General features: G+C 49.7%; 1 protein-coding gene across 5 annotated transcripts in view; it reads left to right on the plus strand.

Annotated features, from left to right (window-relative positions):
- The window catches only part of VAV2 (vav guanine nucleotide exchange factor 2), a 127,134-nt gene that overhangs the window by 86,708 nt on the left and 21,153 nt on the right, over positions 1–19,273 (plus strand). For all 5 annotated transcript variants that reach the window (XM_053996293.1, XM_053996295.1, XM_053996294.1 and 2 more), the window contains exons 4-8: positions 5,378–5,446; positions 14,312–14,414; positions 16,507–16,605; positions 17,982–18,050; positions 18,631–18,731. In XM_053996293.1, coding sequence (XP_053852268.1) covers positions 5,378–5,446; positions 14,312–14,414; positions 16,507–16,605; positions 17,982–18,050; positions 18,631–18,731 — 441 coding nt within the window. The remainder of the gene's footprint in view (positions 1–5,377; positions 5,447–14,311; positions 14,415–16,506; positions 16,606–17,981; positions 18,051–18,630; positions 18,732–19,273) is intronic.

Raw genomic sequence — 19,273 nt, forward strand, 5'->3', positions numbered from 1 at the left:
AAAATGGGGATTTTGGGATTTGTGTTTTCACCAGGTGTTTTCCAGTGTGAGGCAGTGGATGTTGTTGGATGGGATGCATCCCAGGTCTTTACTGGGTCAGTCATTCCTGAGTGGTTGGTTGTGCTGTTACCCTACAGGGTTTGGGTCTTTTGCTTTTTTCCATTTCTTTTCAAGAAAGACATTTCTAGATTCCCCTTTTGATTTTATCCATCTGTTCTCATCGTGTGGAGCTGAAGTGAGGAGAAAAATCATCTCTCTTGAGCGAGGCATTGGTACACGAGGGGTTTTTAAAAATGCGATAATGTGTTGAAACATAAAATGATACGAGCTGTTATTTTCTTGTCTTCTCATCTCCAGCAATGCTCAGTTCAGACTGGAGCTGAGGATAAAGCAGGGCCTGCAGCTCACCCTTGGGTGCTGACACTGCGCCGAGTGCTCTCCTGCAAAATCATCTTCATCATCATCTTTGTGTTAGCTGGTGATGCAACTCGCCCTTTCCCTGCTGAATTTCCATCAGAATTAATCTTTCAAGAATTTCTGCGAGTTCCAGATCACAAATAAAAGCAAACTGTAATTTTTCAGAGGACGTGTCAAAAATTTGGCGCCCCGTGAGGTGCTTCTTTCCAGAGATGAGTAATGTAACAGAAAAGTGTGATTTTAATTAAATTCAGCAGCTTTCGGTATGCTCTGATGGGTCTTGTTCTGCACTGGGAGAATTGATTCTATTCTGCTTGATATAAATGGATTTTGGGGGCATTAATAGGGTGGTTTTACCTCGCAGCACTTGACCAAGATCATTGCCTGATGCTGTCTCACAGATGGGAATCTTGGAGGTGCTGCCTGGGTGGAGGGCAGGGCTGCAGAGGCAGCTCCAGGTCACCCTTGGCTGGTGCCTGGTCAGCTCACAGCCACCTCTTGGTGAATTAATGCTGCTTTAATCTGCCTAATTCCAGGAAGCCAATCAGGGAAGCATTTTCAGTGGTGTGTAAAAGTCTTGGAAAAATACCTGCTTTTCTTTGGGCAGCTCCAGGAGTGCTCAGGGTGGCGGGCCCAGGGTTCCAGAGCTGACAGGAATGGGGTGATCCCCAGTGACTCGTCCTCCTGGAGAAAAAGAGGAGGAAAAAAAGAAAAGGGGAAGGTTGGAGCTGCCAAAATGATGTGCTGGGAACAACCAAAGTCTGAAATTTTGGGATTAAACCTCAGCAGTGGGACAGAAGGACTTTCCTGGAAGCATGGGAGCTTGTGGGACTGAGAACCCCACTCCCAAACTCCCATGGAAACACAGCCCGAAGCCTAAAATGTTGCTGAAATCAGTGTCCTGTGGGATTTCTGTGCATTGCCATGATTGCTTCCTTCAAAACAGGGGTGTCAGGGGGGCTGTACACCCCACCAGAGGAGCTGGAAATCCTGCAGGGTGTAATTTCAGACTGTAGGCTCCACACCATGGAAATATTTTTCTGCCAGGTGGATTCAGCACAGCCCCATCCATCCCAGCAGAGCTGCAGAAGCTCCTTTGCACCAGCTTGGGGCTCTGGTCCTTCCCATTAGGGAAGAAATCCCTCGCAGAAGGGACAGCAGATGGGAGCAGCTCAGGTTTCCCGGGTGCCACACACTCCACCTGCTCTTTAAAACACTCAAGTGTTATCCCTGGACTTAGGAAAACAGGGGGAGATTATCCTGCTGGGGCTGGGAGGGTGGAAACCCCCTCCAGAAAGGATAAATCACCTCCTTTACACTCCTCGGGGTGTTTGCACAGTCAGGAAAACTTCCTTGCAGATCTGTGTGACAAACCTCAAGTGGGAACAGCTCCTTGGGATGGAGTGCCCTGAGTGGGAGATTTCCTCCCTCTCTTCTTCTTACCAAGCTTGCTGTTCCCAGGGCTGGTGTTTGACCCCAAGAAATCAGAGTGGAGTGTGGAAAAATGGTAAATAAACCATGCTGGGTCCTCCTTGCTGCGTCCCACACGGATTTGAGGCCAAGGTGCTGCTGTACAAAATGAGCAGACTGAAGCTGCCTCATCCCTGACCCTCTGCTCTCTGCAGAGGTGAAGAGCTGCCTTCAATTGCTAGGACAAGGCAGCCAGATGCTGAAATATGCTCATAAATAAATAACCCCTCCTGTTTATTGCTGTTAGAATTGCAGCCTACCTGGCTCTTCCCGTTAAATAATTCAGAGGAAAGAGCAGCCAGGCAGTGCTGAGAGATTCCCTGTGCAGGGATGGATGGTGAGAATGTGGTGTGGGAGGGATCATGGGGCAACCTGAGAGCAAGGGAGGCTTTTCTTGCATGAGGTGCCTCGTGAAATATTAATTGATTGTCCCCGTGGGTGATGTGCTGTGGCTGTGGCTGGCTCTGCCTGTGTCCCATCTGTAGGGAGCTCTGTGAGAGCCACAAAGTGACCAAAATGTTTTGTAAGATCAAGGGGGTGCTTTGCATCAACATCTGCTGCAAGTCCTGCCCTCCAGAGGAGCAGCTCACTGCAAACTCCAGAACAAATTGCTTGGTCTTTTCTTCCCTTTTCAGCTCTAAACAAACACATCAGATCGATCCCACTTCCCTTCCCTCCTTTGATGTCTGGAAGTGATGCTGTGCAGTGCTCTGGGGTTTGTCTGTGCAGGAGTCTACTTTGGGAGCTTTATTATCTCTTAAGAGCCTGTTCCAGCACCGTTTGATGGCACTGGGGGCTTTTGCTTTTCATCTGAGTGGGGTGAGGCTCACAGCAGCCCTGGCACAGGCTGGGAGGATGAATGGCTCAGCAGGTGGTTTTGCATGGTGGTGGAGTGAAAAAAGCTGGTGCTTAGCTCAAGATATGAAATAAGAGACGTTTTCAAATTAATTTTAATAAACTGGGATCTCTGCAGACCTGCTGGGTTTCAGTGGACTCAAAGCATTCCCAGCTCTACTGTGCTCCTACATAAGAAGTTGCAATGTGCCTGGAGGTCTTTGACAATTTCCCAGGGAATCCAGAGCTTTTAGATCTTTTGACTGACAACATTTTTACTCATTTTACCAAAAAAGACGACACAGAGATTGGTCCCAAAGCAGGTGTTTGCTGTTGGAGAGCTCATGGCTGGGGAAGGTGCAGCACCTTCACCCACCTGGTTGGAGATGCTGCTCCCTGCATGGCTGGGGCCAAGGGCAGAATATGTGGGAAGGTTCTCAGTGAAAACCCTGTGCTGGTGAGAAATACAGCCTTTAAAGTTCTCCTAGTTGGCTTTTCTTTGTGTTGCCTTGATGGGGATCTGGTGGGGTGGGAGTGAGAGCAGAGCTCTCCTCCCCCAGTCTGTCCCTACCACATCAAACCTGTTTTTTCAGCCAGCTCAGGTGTGTTAAGTGACAAAAAAAAAGAACCTAAATGGATGTATAAGGAAGCTTAAGTCAAAATTAGGGAGATATTTCAAATAGTGGCTGTTGGTAGAGCTAAATTAAATTGTGTTGCTGCATTTAGAACTCCTGGGGAAGAACAAGGGATGAACAAAGGAAAAACCCAAGGCTTTGTCCAAAAAGCTGCCCTTCAGCTCCAGATTTTGGATGGTCCATTTAGTAATCCTCACCCTGGTGTGACTTCTCCCTCTAATTGCGTTCTGGGAGTCCTTACTTAGCCATTAGCTGCCACTGCAGGGACACAGGTTATTAATTCCTCCCCTGCCCTGACTTTCACTCTGGGTGTTCACCAGTGGTCAAGGTGAAGCTGGGAGGGCCAGGGGAGCTGCATCCCCATGAAACTCTGATTAGAAAATACTTTTCTCCCTTTTCTGCCTCCTTGTCTTACATGGGGGGGTTGTATCACAGGAGCCAATTACACCTCAAGCCCAGATTTATGGCTGGGGATGTGACCATGTGATTTTAATATTCTTTATGGCTCTTTTACTCCTTTCTCTTTGGCATGGCAAGCACTGGGGAAGGAAATACTCAGAGATTAAGACCAGAAGATGCACCTAAAAGAAAAGAGGTCATGCCTTGTGGTGGATTTCTTCTTATTGTTGTTGTAACAAATGATATTTAAACAGAAGTTACCTCTGAGTTCTGCCTCCTTGCCAGAGCTTTGCATCCCTTGCCTTCCTCCCTCCCATGCTGCCATGGTTGGACACACCTTGGGTGCTCCTGGTTGCAGAGCAGGGCAGCTGTGATGGCTGGGATTGTTCTGCTCTGTGGCTGGGGTCAGCACAGCTCTTTCCCCTCCTGGACTTGCCACCTGGTCAGAGTTTTAATTGAATGTGCTGCAGGTCTCAGCACTATTTCAAACTGCTTGGTCTGGAGCTGCTCACCTAAGGAAGGCTGGGGTGGAGCAGGGGGGAGAAAGCAAATTAATGCCAGTGAAAGGATCCAAAAATAGCAAATTCGGGGGCTAACCAGGCCATGTATTAAATCTTTCAGGAGAGGCAATATATCATGGGCAGGGAGGGAAGAGGAGGAAATTGCTCTTGAGGGCAGTTAGAGGTTCACATGTGGCCAGCTTTGCTCCTCCACAGCATCAGTGTCCCATCCCTGTGGTTCACAGCCTGGGGAGCCCCACCTGCCTTTCCAGGATGCCCAGGAGGGATGGGCAGAGCTGCCCTGCTGCCACCCCTCCGTGTCCCTGTGCTGTCCCTGTGCAAGGCTGGCTGTGCCCATGGGGATGCTCCAGCCCCAGCAGAGCCACAGCCCAGCCTGGCTCTGTGCCAGCAATAATATGTGGGGTTTAATTAAAACAGTATTTTTCATCTCCCTCATGCATTATTTGGTTATTGCTTCAGAATGAGCCAAGGAATTCTTGTATTCCCCCCACTCCCTCCCTCGCTCCTTTAATCTGCTTTCTCCCCTCCTTTCTTTCTGCCCTTTGGTGTCCTTTCCCTCATCTCCAGGGGTTTAACTTTCTTCATCTGTCACAAATTTGTTAAGATGAGGAAGCCTGGGGTTCATAAGGACTCATTCATGCCCCTGGGATTGCTGGGAGGTGCCAGTGGGAAGCAGCACAGAGTGCCCAGCCCTGCCTGGCCGAGCAGGGAAGGAGCTCACAGGTAGAAAGGCTGGAGGAGAAGGTGTTTCTCCATCCCAGCAAATCCAACACCAGGCTGGAATTAAGATTCCTGAGTTGTTTGGGCAGCACCAGCTCAGCAGGAAGGGCTCAGCCACAGGGGCTCTGAGGTGCTGTGCTGTCTGCTGCTCATTTTGGTGCTGCCCTGTGTGCTCAGCCAGCCTCCCCACCTGCGTTCTCGCCCTGCCCTGCCAGCTCTGCCCTCGGGGAGCAGCAGAGCTGGTGTCACTCTGGGACAAAAATGGCTTTGCAGTGAATATTCTGTGCTGCTCAGCAGGATGCTCAGGGCTGGGCTGTGTTCAGGGGCTCTGCTGTGAGGGGTGAGGCACCAATATAACCCTGTCATTCCTTCCCTTCCCAGGCCCTTCCCTTCGGAGGAGACCACGGAAAATGACGATGACGTGTACCGGAGCCTGGAGGAGCTGGCAGAGTGAGTGGCCTCACCTTCTCCTGGGAGGGAGGGAAAGGTTGCTGTGGGTTTCCAGCAAAGGCAGATAAAGTTTGACAGCAGGGCTGGGAGAGCCAGGACGGCTGCTTTGATCCTTTGGCCAGGAGATTTTTGTGCTCTGACAAAAGTCCATCTTTTTCTGGTGTAAAGCCCTGGGAGATGTCACTTTTCATCAGGTTGAGTTGATGAGTGGCTTGTTGGGGGGTGAAAGGGGCCGAGCCCAGGGGATCCCCAACTCCTCCTAAATCCCAAAACCCTGGGACATAATTCATCCTCTGAGGTGATCCAAGCCCGCTCTGGGAGCGAGGTACTCATTTCCCTCCCCCATGGCATTTTTTGGGTGCTGGCACATGGAGCTGCATCCCCCATGTGTGATTTTGGACCACACCAGCTGGCCCTGGGGGCAATCAGAGAATACTTTGGGTTGAAAAGGACTTTGAAGACCATTTCATTCCACCCCTTTGCAATGGGCAGGGACACTTCTCACTATCCCAGGTGGCTCCAAGCCCCATCCAAGCTGGCTTTGGACACTTCCAGGGCTGTGGCAGCCACATCCTGTCCTGCTTGCCCTTGGTGGGATGTGGGGTGATGCTGCTGCTGTCTCTTGTCTGTGTTTATCTGTTTTTTTCTGCCTGTGGTGGTGATGTAACAGGCTTTTAAAATCAACCTTGAACTGCAGCACACACAGTGAAGTGCAGGCACTATTGGAATTCAATGGCAGCATTCCCATCAAGCCAGGGTTTTGCTCATGACATGCAGGCTGCTGCATATGGAGGGATGGACTGCATGGGTGGATATGTGGCTTTATGCAGTTAAATATTATTGTTCCACAACATAAATAATAAGACTCCTTAATCCAATGAGTTCCTTATGGCTTCAGTTATTACAGAAGTAAATCATAAATTACCAGCAGAAGGAATGGAGTACCCTGGAATTCCCTGCTTGCTGTTGGCTCCCAGCAGCTGCAGTTTAATAAAATTTTAACTAAGAAAGGGATTCTTTCAAGAATAGCATTTTTTGTGCCCTCTCTCCAAAAGTTCTCAAAATCCCTTTAATATTGGGGTTTAAAATTCCTGTTTCCCACACACAGATGTGCTTTTAATTGGAGAGAGATTTGTGTGGGGACTCTGACACGAGTGCTGCTGGGGATGGCAGTGCTGGCCTAGAAAGGGTGGGTTTGGGGTGCTGCACTTGGTTATTTGGTGCTGGGAATGGGTCCCCAGCTTCAAGTCTGCTGGGGACAAGGTGTCCAGGTGGGAGCTTCCCAAATTGTTCCTTGTCCCTTGGACAGAGGGGCTGTGAAGCCCAGCAGATAACTTGGAGGTTTATTTCAACTGATTTCCCTGTTCTGTCCCAGATCTCCAACTTGTAACTTTCCTTGTCTTCCCATTCTCTGCAAAATCCTCTTTTTTTACATCTTATTTAGGACTCGTGGGGGAAAGGCATGTTGAAATCAGCAGGGATTGCACAAATCCCTTCACCCAGGCCTGCCCTCCAAGCGCACAGAAACACGGCCTACGAAACGGTGTCAGAATTCACCCACAGCTGGAAAAAGCCCAAAAACTCCCTGGAGAACCCCTCAGCAGGATCCTGCTCCTCCTGCTGCCTGCAGCAGAGTGCCCTTTCTCCCCTGGAGCGGGGAACTCCGACTGGAAATGTGCCAGTGGTGTGCCCAGGGCCCGTGGCACCGATGAGAAATCCCTTTCTCAGCTCCTGCCCTCTCCAAAGAGCTCCACAAGGGCAGCATTCACTGCTGGCAATGATTCAGTCCCTCCAGCATCCCTGCCCTGAATGCTGCTGATGATCCAGCAGCCTTGGGAAGATGTGGCTGCAGCCAAAATGCTTTTTTTGGAGGCGAGGAAGTGATTTCCACAGCAGGCGGGGAAATGACCCAAGGTGTGGAGGGAGCTGCTGCAGCCCTGCCTGTAAAACCAGCAGGGATTTGTCACCTCGAGGTGCCACTCTGCTGTCCCCACAGGCCTCAGAGGGACAAGGGCAGGTGAGGAGGGACAACCCTGGTGGGCTCTGTGCCACCAGCTCACCCTGGGAGAGAGGAATCCCCCAAAGGGGAGAAAAAGCTGTGGATAAAAGCTCAGGATAAACACTGAGTTGGTTCTAACAAGGCATTTTGGGGGCTGGTAAATGAGTTTTTTTTTTTTTTTGGAGAATGTCAGAATGCTTCATTTCAACTTGAGTGGAGCAGTTTGGTGTCCCCAGGTTGAGATTTTGAATTCCTGTGCTGCAGAGCCTTTAAAAGAGGAACATATTTGAGATTTGGGGAGCAGGAGGAAGCAGCCTTTGTCCCTGTTGTCCCCATGATGCTCTAAAGAGTGAGAACCTTTATCCTGAGAACTCTCCCAGCACGGAGGAGCTGTGGGATAAAAACCAGGGCTGGACAGGGGCTGCAGGAACAAGCTGTGTGTGCAGTCCTGGGCCAGCCACGGGGTTCTGCTGTGTTTAAAGGATTTTTAAACCTTGATGACCCCATTGTGCTTTCACCTTTGGGGTGTTGCAGGGATTAATCCCAGCTCCAGACACATCCCCAGCCAGCAGATCAAGGCACATAATTGCCTGGAAACAGCTATTTAGTTAAAAAAAAAAAAAAAAAAAAAGGAACAATTGGTGATGGAAAGGGGAAGGGAAGCTAAAAGGCTATCATGGGAGCTGTGAACTTCTCAAATTCCCTGTTTCCAGCCCTCTGGCCCCTTGGTTTGCTGTGCCCTGGGCCAGATGGCAGCTTGCAGCCAGCGTGGGCAGATGGCAAGGGCTGCTTGCATTGCAAGTGCTGCCTGATGGATGCTGTGAGGAGCTGTAAAGGGACAATTGGCCTCTGCTGCCTGATTTATTCCAGCCCGCCCCATGCCAGACCCTGGAGCAGCCATTTGGGGGGAGTTTGTCCCTGAAATGAGCTGGGTTTTGCAGCAGCAGCAGCAGTGTGTGGGTTCATCCTCTGGAGCCCCCGTGTCAGGGATTATCAGTGACCCTTGTCCCGAGGATGCTCCTGCAGGTCCCTAGGGAGGGGAGCTGCTGCTTCCCACATGGCTGTGGCTGCTGGGAGCTGATCTCAGGAGGCAATTATCCACCTTGCTGCCCTGCCAACTGCTTTTCCCTCCCCCTTTATGGCTCTTTCAGCTGCTCCAAGCCATCCTGGTACCTCACAGTTATACTTAACATTTCACCTAATTTTTTTTTCCGCTGCCACTTGAGCTCTCTCCAGTTATTTTGTCTCATTAAATTTATGACAGTGATTAATCCTGGCCCTCTTTACAGCCCCAGAGCCTTCTTTATGATGAGCCTTCTCCACTTCATGGCACTGTCCCTCTGCAGCGGCACAATTAGGTAGAATACACAGGGCAGAATTTGGGTTATTTTTTGGCTGCTTGAAGAATTCAGAGTCAGGCAGAAGTTCTGTGAATGGTTTGATGTGAAACATTTAATTTGCATAACTTTTACCTTTGTTTTCTCTTCTGAAGATAATTTGTTTTGAGGAGAGGCGTTGTAGTGTTGAATAAAGGACCAAGTAAGTGTTTTAGGCAAAGCAGGTCCCCACCAAACCCTGCCCCTGGAGAACTTTGTCCCACAGATCAATGTCCCCTGCTCTTGTTTTGAGCTGCAGCTCACTGGGAATTTATCCCCAACAAGTTTATTGGGATAATTGTGTATTCCCAAGCTTTCCATCCTAGAGAAGGGGGGTAGGACATCTGCTAGGCCACAGTTTCTCAAGTCATGCCACTTCTGGGCTCAGCTTCTTGCTGAAGTTTCTCCTGCTTCTCTCACTACTGTCACCAGCATTGCCCCCCTCACATCTTCCAAAATAGTGCTGTGATCAGCAGAATTTCTCAAATGCATTTAAAAAAAGTAACGAGCTCAGGAGCCAAGGTGAGATGATGAGTGAGCTGCCACTTTTCTCATTATTTTCATGTTGGACAAACCAGGCACAACAGCCCCTCAAATAAATGGCTCTGTGGTGCAGGGCACTTGAGCCAGAGTGTCTGTGAACGTGTCTGTCCCTTCTGTGTCACTTGTATTGATTTTTAATGATTTTTACATGTCCTGCTTGTGCCATTTCTGGGATCATATTGGTCACTTCTCTTAGGATCAGAACGTTCCACTAGAAATGGGGAATGTAAGACCCAAGCAGAATAGAGGGGAAAAGGCTTCTGCTATTTCCACGTGAGTGTTTCCATCCAAGTCCAATCTGAGTAATTAAAACCCTGCAAGATCTTGAGTCCTCCAGCTGCACATCCTGCACTCCCTCACCCTGGAACCTAAACCTGCCAGATGTGCTGCAAATTTCGGGTTCTGCTTGACCTCTCTGACAGAACGAGGGGGTTGGCTGGAGGAACCCCTGAATGAGGGGGTTGGTTGGAGGAACTGTGTATTTATAGCTGTGAGTGCAGAGTGAGGATGAGAAGCTGGGGATTACTGGGACAGACTGGAGCCTCACAGCTGCTGGGCAGCTGCCTCAGAGACCCTGCAAATCTCCCAGCCTGGACCTGTGGTGGCTCTGAGGTCTTCTGGCTCTTAACCCTGGTCATAAGGCTGGAAATTTGGGGTTGTCTTATTTTAGTTCTGTCTGTTCCCTCCTGCTCCTTTTTTTTTTTTTTTTTTTTTTTTTTTTTTTTTTTTTTTTTTTGCTGTTCCTGGTGGTTCTGGCTCTTTCTTCAGCATGGTTTGGACGGAGTTTTGGTGTGGTGGGTTTGTCCTTGAATTCCTGAGGCTGGTACAAACTCATCAACTTCCCACAGCAGCTTTTATGGGTGGAGAGGCTCTTCAGCAGCCCTGAAATCCCTCAGAGCTTCCCCAGTTCCCCCCAGTGTCACTGCAGAGATGAGTGCAGGGTCATTTATCAGGGCATCATGCTCTGTCTGCACCCATGGTCCCTTCCAGCCCCAACCATTCTGTGATCCTATGGATTTGTCCTTCCCTTTCCCTCTCTCCAAGGCAGCATCCTGGCACCAGTCCCTCTGTTCTGGGAGCTGCTGCCTGGCCGGGTGGGTGTTAGTGCACTGCCAGTGCTCAGCCAAAAGCATTGTTTTTGCCTGAAATTGCCTTAGATATGAAAAGCTTTATTCATTATCAGCTTTTCTGGCTCGACAAGACGCTGCCAGCCCAAAGCTGGTTGCATCCATCCTAATAACAGGAATTGCAAATGCTGGCGTTCCCTCTGAAGGGTGGCTAAAATCCCTTTCCTAACCCCAGAGCTGTCAATGAATCTCCTAATCCAGGCAGTAGATCATAGGCTCTGATACCCATGGGTAACTCGCAGACTCTGCTGCTTTTATTGAAGGAGTAAATTGCTTTTCTTTGTGAGGAATGAGGTGATCTGGCTTTCCTTGCTCAAGTTGTTCCGTCTGCCCGTGACACGCTTGGGATGCTGAATTTATTGCCCGAATTCAGTGTGTCCTGAGGTTTCCACTGGCTAAAATCATCCCAATCCCTATTTTAAGGACAGGGAGGGTGTGTATTTTCAGCTCTGACAGGCACAGTGTGGGGACAGGTGAGGATCAATATGTGCAAAGCAGAGATGTCAGCATCCATACAGTCCTGCAGGAGCTTGGCTTCTCCTGGGCTGTTCCAGGAGAGGCTGATCCTCGTGCTTTACTGCTCTCCATAAAAACTGCCAGCCTCTGGTGTTTCTCAGAGATGCACTGAGAATGTGTTTTAATAAATAACAGACTGCTGGACCATGGTGATGTTGTAATACTGCCACGGCCGTCGGCTTTGAGGAACTCTGCTGCATCTCCCCAGAGCTCTGGAGTGGAGGTGTCTTTCTAGGTGTCCCCAGGATGTGGGAATAGTTCCTATTTTTTCCCCAAAACCAGAAATTGGAGTAGAGAAGGGTTTGTTCTGCTGTGGAGCACCGGGAAGGGCTGGAGCAGCAAGGCTCAGCCCCTTCATTAGAGGAATGGAGCTGTGAGGTGCTGTCAGGATGTGGCCCCACGTGGTGGGTGCAGGGTTTGTGTCCAAGGGCTGTTGGCACTTCTGTGGGCAAATCTGCTGGACTGTCCCTTGGGAGGCGTTTTTTTCCTGGTGGGAAAGGTCTTGGGGCATCCACCCTTCTCCACTCTCAGCCTGTGATTGAGCAAAACCCACCTGGCACTTGGGGACATGGCTTAGGGGTGGTGGTGCTGGGTTCTGGTTGAACTAGATGTTCTTGAAGGGTTCTCCCAACCCTGATTCTGTGAAAGCCCCTTCAGCATCACGTGCTGCTGGCTGGGTTTCTCCCAGAGTGTGCCCACCATGCTCTAGAGCTCATGGCTTCTTGGAGAGGGAGAAGAGGAGAGTTTGTCCAGGCTGGGAGCAGCAGCACCAGGCTGGGGACGGGCAGAGCCAGGCTCTGAGGCTTGGAGGTGGCACCTCCTTGTGTGGGAGAGGAGTTCCAGGTGATCCTCAGGATGCCATCTTCTCCTCTCCACGTGTCCCAGAGCAGTTCCCAAGCTCTCCAGGGATGGGGATGTTCATCCCTCACTCCAAGCAGGCTCTGCTCCAGCAGCAGCATCGCCCCAGCCCTCTCCTGGTTGTGTTCATGCCTTAGGAGGAAATGATGCCTCAGGGTTTGGCTTTTCTGTTTTTCACATTCTGTGCTGCTTTAGTGTGCAGTTCTGAGCTTCATGTTAGGGGATGGTGAGCTCTCTGCACAGAGCAGGGAGACAAAACAATTCCTGCTCCAGCTGGGCACCAAGGACAAATGATCCAAATCTCAGGCCCAGGAGCACAAACAGCGTGGGCTGGAGAGAGAAAAACAAGCAGGATGGGACTTGATAACCTAAAGCTGTAATTGAACAATTAACTCCAATATGCAAATGGAGCAGAACTTCTAAAAGTGAGAGACCCCGTGACCGGTCATGCATTTTGTGACCATTTTGGTTCATCTTGGGTGATGAACCCAAAATGAGCCCAGCCCTGACTGAGCTCTTGTGCTGCCCAAGGTGGATCCATTGAGGCCTTTTAATAAATCCCCTTTATTCTTTAACTCCATCTAGCCTCTGTTCTAGCTCAGCCTTCCCAAGGCATCAGTTCCACACCCAGCTGGGCTCCTGCCCGTGACATTAACCCAACCACACATTCCCAAAAACCCTCCAGCCAGGGAAATGATGTATGGAGAGACAGCCAGCAACCCGAGAGGTGTGGGCAGGGAGATTCATCAGGAGCTGGGAGTGACTGGCTCTGGATGAGGAGCAGAGCTGAGAATATAAATATTGGTGCAGATAATAATGGCGACGCCTGGGAGGGGGAAGATGGATCACCAGCTATTAGTGGGCATTATTGCAGCAGCTGCAATGCATCACCCGGGAAAAATGGGATGGATACATCGTGCCAGTGTATTTATTTAAAATCCCCAAACTTTTATTGAATAAATCTGTTTGTATAAATAGAAAGGGCTGTATTTAAGCAGAGGAGTAAAGCCTGGTTTTGCAGGCAGATGTGCTCTGCTGCTCCGTGATATATAATGGAGAGATGTTGAGTGTCACACTTGGAGCACGGCTTTACACCTAAATTTATTTGTGTGTAATTAATACCCCTGTTGAGAGACTCAGCTCGTAAAATATGCGAACGCTGTTTGATATTCCAGCATTTCACACTGTCCTGGTCCTGTGGGATTGACTTCAGTGGGAGCTGTTAGCAGCCAGCACCTGTAGATCTAAGCACTGGAATTATTATTGTTAATTGGTATTTAATATGGGCTGAATTTTCAAAAGTATTCCAAGGCTGAGGAGCCCCTGGGAGGGGTGTGGAGAATTAATTACTGAACACCATCACCTTTAGCACAAACTGGGCTCTACAGCTCTGGGATGCCTTTGAAGCCTGGGAGTGTAGGGGCAGCTCCAAAGTGATGGGGCTGGTCCTCAAAATGTGACATTTTGCTGTTTAATTTCTCCCTGCTGTAAATGTTGTTATTGGCCTCTGCCCACCGAGCTGTCTGATGAGATCACCTTATGGTGATCACCTCCTACTCCTCTGGGAAATGCTGCATCAAAAACCACCCAGCTGCCCCTCAGGGCAGGGATTGGCCTTTGTGAGAGTTGGTGCATCACTCAGATAAATGGATGCAGAGCATTTAAACCTGGATGAGATGCCCAGGGCTGGGTCCAGGCATTGCTGTGGGTCCTGCACAGCCCAGGCTTGGTTCCTCAGGACTGGGATGCTTCTCCTACTGCTCAGAGACATTGGATGAGTGTTCAGTATCTGCTCCTGCTTGGAGTGGATCTGGGCTCCTACAGCAGTTTGCTCCCCTGGCTGGGGGAAGGGGATGGTTTTGTGGCACAAAGGAAACCTTTCAATGAGGAAAGGCAAAATCAGATCAAGAGTGAACACAGAGCCTTAAGCAGACCAAATCCAACCCTCAGAGTGAATTCTCTGGGCATGATACAAAGTCACTGATGCAAGAGCTGCTCCTGGTCCTGAAGAGGAGCTGAAGGGGAGGTTGTGGCCACCTGTGGAGCAGGTGGAGCTGGAGCTGGTGGCTCTGGTGGCTCAGATGGTCCCGCTGGGCGCTTGGCTGGCAGATCCATCTCAGCTGGGCCCATTAGTGCCGAGCAAAAGCTCTGCAGGGGCAGAGCTGGCAGCCCGTGGTGGCGTGGGCATCGTGGGCATGCCTGGCACAGGGCACAGAGCAGTTCTTGGCTGAGATCCCTGCCTGTGTCAAGCTGCGTTCTGCCTTTTCCAGCCTCCAGCCAGCTGAAAGAAATGTGCAGCAGGCACTGATCCGGGAAAAACAGAGAGCATGGGCTGAATTTTCACAGGATTTTCTTATTGGGATTCTCCTCCCCCCTCGGTGCCCGATGAAGTGACAGTGAACATCCCCTGGTTATTACCCCTGACTCCTTCTCCTTCTCCTTGCAGCGAGCACGACCTGGGGGAGGACATCTACGACTGCGTCCCCTGCGAGGATGAGGGCGATGATATCTACGAGGATATCATCAGAGTGGAAGTTCAGCAGCCCATGGTAACAACTCAGCTGTGTTTTCACAGCTACACCTCGGTGGGAGGGGCAGGGAGGGGGTTCAGGAAGGAGATAACTCCGTGCCACTGGCAGGTGATGCTGCAGGGAAGGGAATTGCTCTGAGCAGCAGCTGGGGTGGCACCAGCCCACAGGGATTCTCCGAGGAGTTTCCCAGCCCAGCCTGTCATCTGCACGAGTCTGGGGAGGAGGAAGGGGAAGGGAGACCTAATAAGCCCTAAACAATAAGCTAAAAATAGGATTTTGCTGCTGAGGCTGTGTCACTCCAGCCTTTCTGGGGAGGCTCCTCCTGCTCCATCAGCCAGAGGTGCCACTGGTATTTTTAGTTCAGGGTGACAGATCTGTGTGCCAGGGATCCAGCAGCTGGCTGTGCTTGCTGCTCCTACCTGGATGGCTCAGTGCAGGAAGATGTTTGCAGTGGAGCTTTCTGGGGCAGCAGGGACCCGTGTGGCATTAGGGACAAGTGGCTGTCCCCGTTTGTCACCTCTAACAAGCTTTTGCTGATGGATGGAGAGGCCTGAGTGTGAGGCATGGACAGCATCATGGAGGGACTTGTGATACCTCCAAGGGCTCTGGAGCAAATATCACACTCCGTGGATGAGCCAAGGAGGTGTTGGTGCCCAAAGTCACCTCCCTACCTGTGTCCCCAGCAGGGCTGGAAGGGACCTTCTCCAGAGTGTGACCTTCCAAATTTTCTCCCCCCCCTCCAGTATGTGCCTCCCCCAGGCTTTGTTCAGCCACTAATTACTCTCCCCTAGTTCACACAGTACCCACCTCCCTGGAACGAAGCAGGATCAATGGACAATTCAGTGATCAATTCAATCCCTGGAGCAGGACGTGGCTGAGCCGGACACGAGGGGCTGGAGCCTGGGAATGTGCATCCATGGATGCCTGTGCTCTGCTTCCTCAAAGATAAACCCCTCATTCCATCCCTTCACCCCTTGGCTGCAGCTGGAGGAGATCCCTGCACACCAAAACCCCCTCTGGATCAAGGAGTTGTGCCCAAAATATTCCCACTGATCCTACCAAAGTGTTTGGATCTGAAGGCAGCACAGCTCGTTGGCCTCCACCAGTTGCAAAAGCCACTTGGCCCAAGAGCTGCCCCAGGGAAGGTTTTGGTAGGAATTTCTTGCATAAATGGGAAAAATGGGAGAAAGCTCCAGCAGCCAGGTAATAAGGATTAAGGTCAGTGGGACTGGCAATTTTTCACTGTCCCCTCCACATTATTTTATATTTTCTGCTGAGCAGTGTTGGAGTTGAGAGCTGTGACTCCCTTTCCCTTCCCTGAGGAAAAGAGTCTATTTTTAATATATCTGCCCCAAAACTGAACTTTTTGGGTAACATATGTTGCAACAGCAAGTGTGTGATGCTAATGGCTTCTTGTATTTCTGCATGCTTCAGATTAGATACATGCAGGTAAGATGAACTGATTAAAATCTGGGGTTTTATCCAGCTGAAAGGTCCCAGCTGTGAGTTCTGAGGGGTGGATAGAGGGGCTCTGTTCCTGTGCATGATCCATAAAACCCCATCACTGAGCTCCTTCCCAAATTCAGATTCATCCCTGCCAAGTGCAGCAGCTCCCAACACGTGGTCCCAGCTTTACAGAGCAGAAGCGACTCCAGGAGTTGGGGCTTTGGGAAAAGCACATTTTATCAGATTTGACCTAAAATCAGGAGAATTGGCAACCCTGGCCAGGGATTTGTATAAGTCTGATGTATTATTTGTGACCCACTTAGTATCTGTTGTGAGTTTCATCTTAAGCAATAAAAATAAAATTTAAAAAGGGAAAAAAAATCAGCCTTTATCTCTTATTATTCTTCTTTAGCTGATAGTCTTTGGTGGTGTGGCTGTAATAAATGCAAAAAATGCAGTGTTTTTCATGTTGAAACATATTTAATAACACAGCCAAGGTTCCTCCATATATTTTTTGGATAAAAATAGTTCCCTTTAGCATAAACCAGTAGTGGTTCTCTCCTGACTTTCCAAACTTGTTCTTGGTTGCTGTAACTGGAGCCCCACCAGGTTTCTGGACCTCCCTTAGGACCATCTGACCATGCCTAATTTTTCCTTTCCCTAGAAAATGGGAATGACAGAAGATGACAAAAGGAATTGCTGTTTGCTAGAAATCCAAGAAACTGAGGCCAAATACTACAAGACACTTGAAGATATAGAAAAGGTGAGAACTGAGCCCTGTTTTCCACAGCATCCCCTTCCCCAGCAGCCCTGGATCCCACATGAATTGTGCTGGGTTGGTTCTTGCTCCCAGAGCTGGAAGATGAGAGGGGCAGGATGGAGGAAAAATGGGAGAGGAGGGGAATCCACAAAAACCCTGACAAGCACCAGTGTGCAGCCTGCAGGAGCCAAAACCAGCATCTTGTTTTGTGAACCAGGCTGAAAATCCTCCTGCTGTGTCCCCCCTCTCCTGGGGTGAGAATCTCCCACTCCTGGCTCAGCCAGGCCGGGTTTGCTGATAAGAGCCCTGTTTGCAGATATCTCTTATCACTCTGATTGCCACGGAGTAATTCCTTTATTCCGAGTGCTGAAGCTGTGCTGACTTGCCATTGAAGCTAATTGGATTAAAAGGAACGTTCTGCTGCCGAAATTCGCGGGGGTTTTAATTGGTTTTGATGAATTATTGTGGCTCCTTTCTTTTAAAAACAAATAAAAGGGAGGACCTCAGCGAGGCAGCGGAGTCGTGGATGGAGCCTGGAGGAGGTTCCTGCTCCCAGGAAAGCAGCAGGAAGGAAGAACAAGAATGAAAATCAAGCTGCCATTTCTAATCACCCTGATGCTTTTGTTTCCTCCCCTTTTGCCATTCTTTCCCTCTGTCTGCTGAAAGTTCCCCCGAAGAAGCTGTGAGCAGAACTGGAAAAATGGAAGAATGTTTCCCATTTTCCAGGAAAATGTCCCAACAGATTTGTCATTTATGTTTCCAAGGAACCCTTGTTCCTTGGAAACAGCCACAGCCCTCTGGTTCAGGAGAAAGGAAGAGTTAAATTATTGCTTTCATATCAATTAAAGCTTGCAAGGGCTTTGCAGGTCCTGGTGGTGTTAAGGGTGGAAGGTCCCCTTTGGGGTGTGTTGTATTTGGGGTTTTTTGCAGTCCCAAGTCACGGAGATGTTCCTATTAATATGTATTTGTTCAGAAAGGCATTGCCCATGTAATCACATCATCGCTGCCTTCTCAAGGGCAGAATTCCAGGGAGATAAAAGAGCTGGGAAGGTGCTTCAGTGCAGCCAAGGACTGCAGGAGCTGAGTGCATTTCCCCCCTCTGCTGCAGCTTTAGCAGGGGAGGGGGCTGTGGGCACCCATGGGTGGGGGTCTGGCACCTTCCCACCCCTGGAAGTGCCATGGGAGCTCAGGGATGATGCACTCGTGGGAATTCCTGCCTCCCACTTCCATCCCTGCCATCCTCTGCCTCTGCAAGTGCTTAAGCTCATTAAAACCTGCCCAGGTGAACTTGGCTGGTGAAGCAGAAATTAAAAACCCCTTGCACAACCTCGTTCCCTCCTCTGCAGTACCTCAATCCCTTTTCCATTTCCCTCTTGCAGAACTATATGAACCCCCTGAGGCTGGTGCTGACTCCCCAAGACATGGAAGCTATTTTTATCAATTTGGAGGTAACACTGTGGGCATTGTGCCTTAAATCTTTGTTCTTTTCACAGCAGCTCAGCCCTCTCCCTGCTTAGGAGGAGGTTTTCTGATTTCCTGATAGATTTGTGCATTCACTTGGAGAGCTCCAGCCTTTAGTGTGCTGTGGAGCTTAAAGTGGTTTAGGAGACATTCTTTAACACTCAGTTTTAGAGGTGGGGAATATATGAACTCTAGGAAAGAAAACAATTCTGTCTGGTGGGTGTTTCAGGGCTGGGGGTCTGGATTTTAGCTGATTTGTGTAGAGGGTGATGAAGGGTTTTATTTCTCCTCTGGTTTGCACAGGGTCTAGGTCAAAACCTGGCTTCTCCTCCACTCCTTCCATCCCATCTCCTCCTCCCTCCCCACCCTGGGGCATTTCTCACTGCTGGAATTACACCCCTGTGCTCCAGGCCAGGCAGGGCTGCATCCCACTAGAACAACTTCCTTTACAAACACCTAAAAGAGGGAAAACCCTGCCTGGTGAAGGAGTGAATGTGCATTTCTTTAGGCTCTCCTTGCCCACCTGCTCTGGCTGTGTTTAAAGTGTTCACTGTTGCTTGGTTTCAGGACCTAATTAAAGTGCACTTCAGTTTCCTGAGAGCCATCGATGTCTCGATGATGTCTGGAGGAAGCAGCCTGGCAAAAGTGTTCCTGGAGTTCAAAGAGAGGTAAAGGAATTCTGGGCTTCAGGCAGCTCCAGTTTTAACAGATATGGGTTATTTTTGGAGATTTAAACAGAGTTCTTGTTACTCTCTGCCTTCTCACTCTCTACTACTGCCTGAAAGCAGGTTGGAGCCTGGTGGGGAATTGTCTTTTTTCTCAGGTAACAACAGGACAAGAGGAAATGGCCTCAGGTTCCACCAGGGGAGGTTTTGAATAGATATTAGTGAAAATTTCTTCACTAGAAAGGTCATGAAGCACTGGAACAGGCTGCCCAGGGAAGTGGTGGGGTCACAATCCCTGGAAGTGTCCAAAAATTGTGTGGCTGTGGTGCTTAGGGCCATGGTTTAGCGGCAGTGCTGGGTTAATGGTTGGACTCAGAGGTCTTTTTCCACCTTAATAATTCTGTGATTCCAGAGATGCCTTTCACAACAGCCCAGGTTTGCATCCTCCACAGCAAAATGCTCTGAGGCAGCTGAAACATCACTGAGTGCTGACATTAAGCAGCCAAATCCAGCCACAGCTGTCAGGTCAGCCAGGGCAGAGGCTG

This window comes from Vidua macroura, chromosome 21 (assembly GCF_024509145.1).
Source record: "Vidua macroura isolate BioBank_ID:100142 chromosome 21, ASM2450914v1, whole genome shotgun sequence".
Lineage (NCBI taxonomy): Eukaryota > Metazoa > Chordata > Aves > Passeriformes > Viduidae > Vidua > Vidua macroura.